At 44.9% G+C, this 2,353-nt stretch overlaps 1 protein-coding gene across 1 annotated transcript; it reads left to right on the top strand.

Moving 5' to 3' along the window:
- The first annotated feature begins 861 nt into the window (after window positions 1–861).
- LOC126500949 (14-3-3 protein theta-like) lies at window positions 862–2,353 on the top strand. The gene has a single exon (XM_050141280.1). It carries the CDS (start codon window positions 941–943, stop codon window positions 1,676–1,678), a length of 738 nt encoding a protein of 245 aa, XP_049997237.1. The 5' UTR covers window positions 862–940; the 3' UTR covers window positions 1,679–2,353.

Below are 2,353 nucleotides of genomic sequence, written 5' to 3'. Positions count from 1 at the left end.
GGAACTTGATGTGGTAAATACCATCTATTTATTTTGTGCTGACAGACTGAAATTATTTGTAAGGCCATTTCTGTGATTAAAAGTCCAGGAAACTGCCATAAATTACCAGGCAGAATCATCCATTTGCAAATATCATAAATAAATACCATGATGTTACCCTTTTCCAGCAACCCTAGGAAGCAAGCGAACGGCTGACTCATCCCTCTTTGTTGAATGACACCTTCTACTCCCGCTGGAAGGACTGGACGTGTTCTCTGTGGAGAAGGAGACCTTTTCTTCTGCTGGAAAGTCTGAGTCTGTGTTCTAAAAGGAATGAGACCTTCTGCTTTGTCTGTAGGACTTGGTTCTATTCTCTACGGTAAATGATACCTTTATCCTAGCAGGAAGGTTTGGCTAATCCCTGCAGGGATTGGGAGCTTCCATTCTAGCTGAAGGGCCTGGTTGGTCTCTATAATGAGCCAGGCCTTCCACTTTTTCTGCAGGGCCAGGGTGCATGCCTATGTGCTTTACTGTGAGCAAAGCTGTCTACTTATGTTGGAGGCCCTGGTTGGTCTCTAAGAGTTGCCTAAAAAAATGCTGTAATGTTGTACCTTAAATATTAATAATCAAATACCAGTAGTCACTGTCTGGGCCCCAGTATTGATTCTCTTCCTGGAATTTCTAATCTTTACAAACTTTACTCTGACAGCAGACACTGAAAATAGGGTAGCTTCCCAGCTTCCACATTCACTGCTCAGATCATATACAGAAAGTAACTAAAATTCTCTGGGCTTTAGCTTCTATGTAAAGAGGAATAATGATACTGGATCCTCCACACAATTGTAAGTAAATTAATGAGTATATATAAATCATTTAAAATAGTGCTTAGGGACTCTCGTCGCGGCCGCGGAGACTAGAAGGAGGACTCCGGATCCGGCTCGGCTCTCGCCCTCACTTCGCCATGGAGAAGACCGAGCTGATCCAGAAGGCCAAGCTGGCCGAGCAGGCCGAGCGCTACGACGACATGGCCACCTGCATGAAAGCCGTGACGGAGCAGGGCGCTGAGCTGTCCAACGAGGAGCGCAACCTGCTGTCGGTGGCCTACAAGAACGTGGTCGGGGGCCGCCGGTCCGCCTGGAGGGTCATTTCGAGCATCGAGCAGAAGACCGACACCTCCGACAAGAAGTTGCAGCTGATCAAGGACTATCGGGAGAAAGTGGAGTCGGAGCTGAGGTCCATCTGCACCACGGTCCTGGAATTGTTGGATAAGTATTTAATAGCCAATGCAACTACTCCAGAGAGTAAGGTCTTCTATCTGAAGATGAAGGGAGATTATTTCCGGTATCTTGCTGAAGTAGCATGTGGCGATGATCGAAAACAAACGATAGATAATTCCCAAGGAGCCTACCAAGAGGCATTTGATATAAGCAAGAAAGAGATGCAGCCTACACATCCAATCCGCCTGGGTCTGGCCCTTAACTTTTCTGTATTTTACTATGAGATCCTTAATAATCCAGAGCTTGCCTGCACACTGGCTAAAACGGCTTTTGATGAGGCCATCGCAGAGCTTGATACACTGAATGAAGACTCCTACAAAGACAGCACCCTCATCATGCAGTTGCTTAGAGACAACTTAACATTATGGACATCGGACAGTGCAGGAGAAGAATGTGATGCAGCGGAGGGGGCCGAAAACTAAAGGCATCCACGGTGCTGTCCTTTGTCCCTCAAGAAAACCTTTTTACATCTCCATTCCTTATTTCACCTGGATTTCCTCTAGCAAGGAAGCCTATTCATGTGTATGGGATCAACTGTTTATAGTCTTTTCACACTGCAGCTTTGGGAAAACTCCATCCCCTGATTTGTGTTGTCTCGGCCTTCCTGGTGTGCAGTTACTGCTGTAGAAAAGTATCAATAGCTTCATTTCATATAAACGCGAGTAACTCCAGACACGTGTGTAGAGGACTGACAGTACATTGGGTATTTAAGTAATCTGAACCAGTTCTGCAAGTGGCTGTGTTTTGTATTACTGTGAAGATATGGAAATGTAGTGCATTACAATTTAAAGTAATTGTAATAATAACTCCCCGATTTCTACATTCCCTCTCTGACCCTTCTTTGGGGGTAATCCTTTCAGAAGCGACTTTTCCATACTCTTACTGCATATTCCTTTTTAGTAGGAATCCAGAAGTGTTGGGTTGAATGGGAAAGCTCTTAATGCATCCAGTCTTGGGGGTCACAGATTGAAATGTCTCCTATGTCACATATTCTGGAGGTTACGTCTGTGACAACAGGGAGTTTCATTTATGCATTCTTCATTTGCTGCTGTTTGAGTTGACAACTTCCTTCCCAATAAAAATTCACTTACACCTCC

The sequence above is a fragment of the Alexandromys fortis genome, unplaced genomic scaffold (genome assembly GCF_014885135.2).
Source record: "Alexandromys fortis isolate MF-2015 unplaced genomic scaffold, M_Fortis_MF-2015_v1.1 scaffold_7, whole genome shotgun sequence".
In the NCBI taxonomy this organism is placed as follows: Eukaryota; Metazoa; Chordata; class Mammalia; order Rodentia; family Cricetidae; genus Alexandromys; species Alexandromys fortis.
This window is presented reverse-complemented; position numbering and strand designations above follow the sequence as displayed.

What these genes read in the sequence shown, in the direction of transcription:
- LOC126500949 (XM_050141280.1), top strand. Translation starts at nt 941, where the DNA reads ATGGAGAAGACCGAGCTGATCCAGAAGGCCAAGCTGGCCGAGCAGGCC.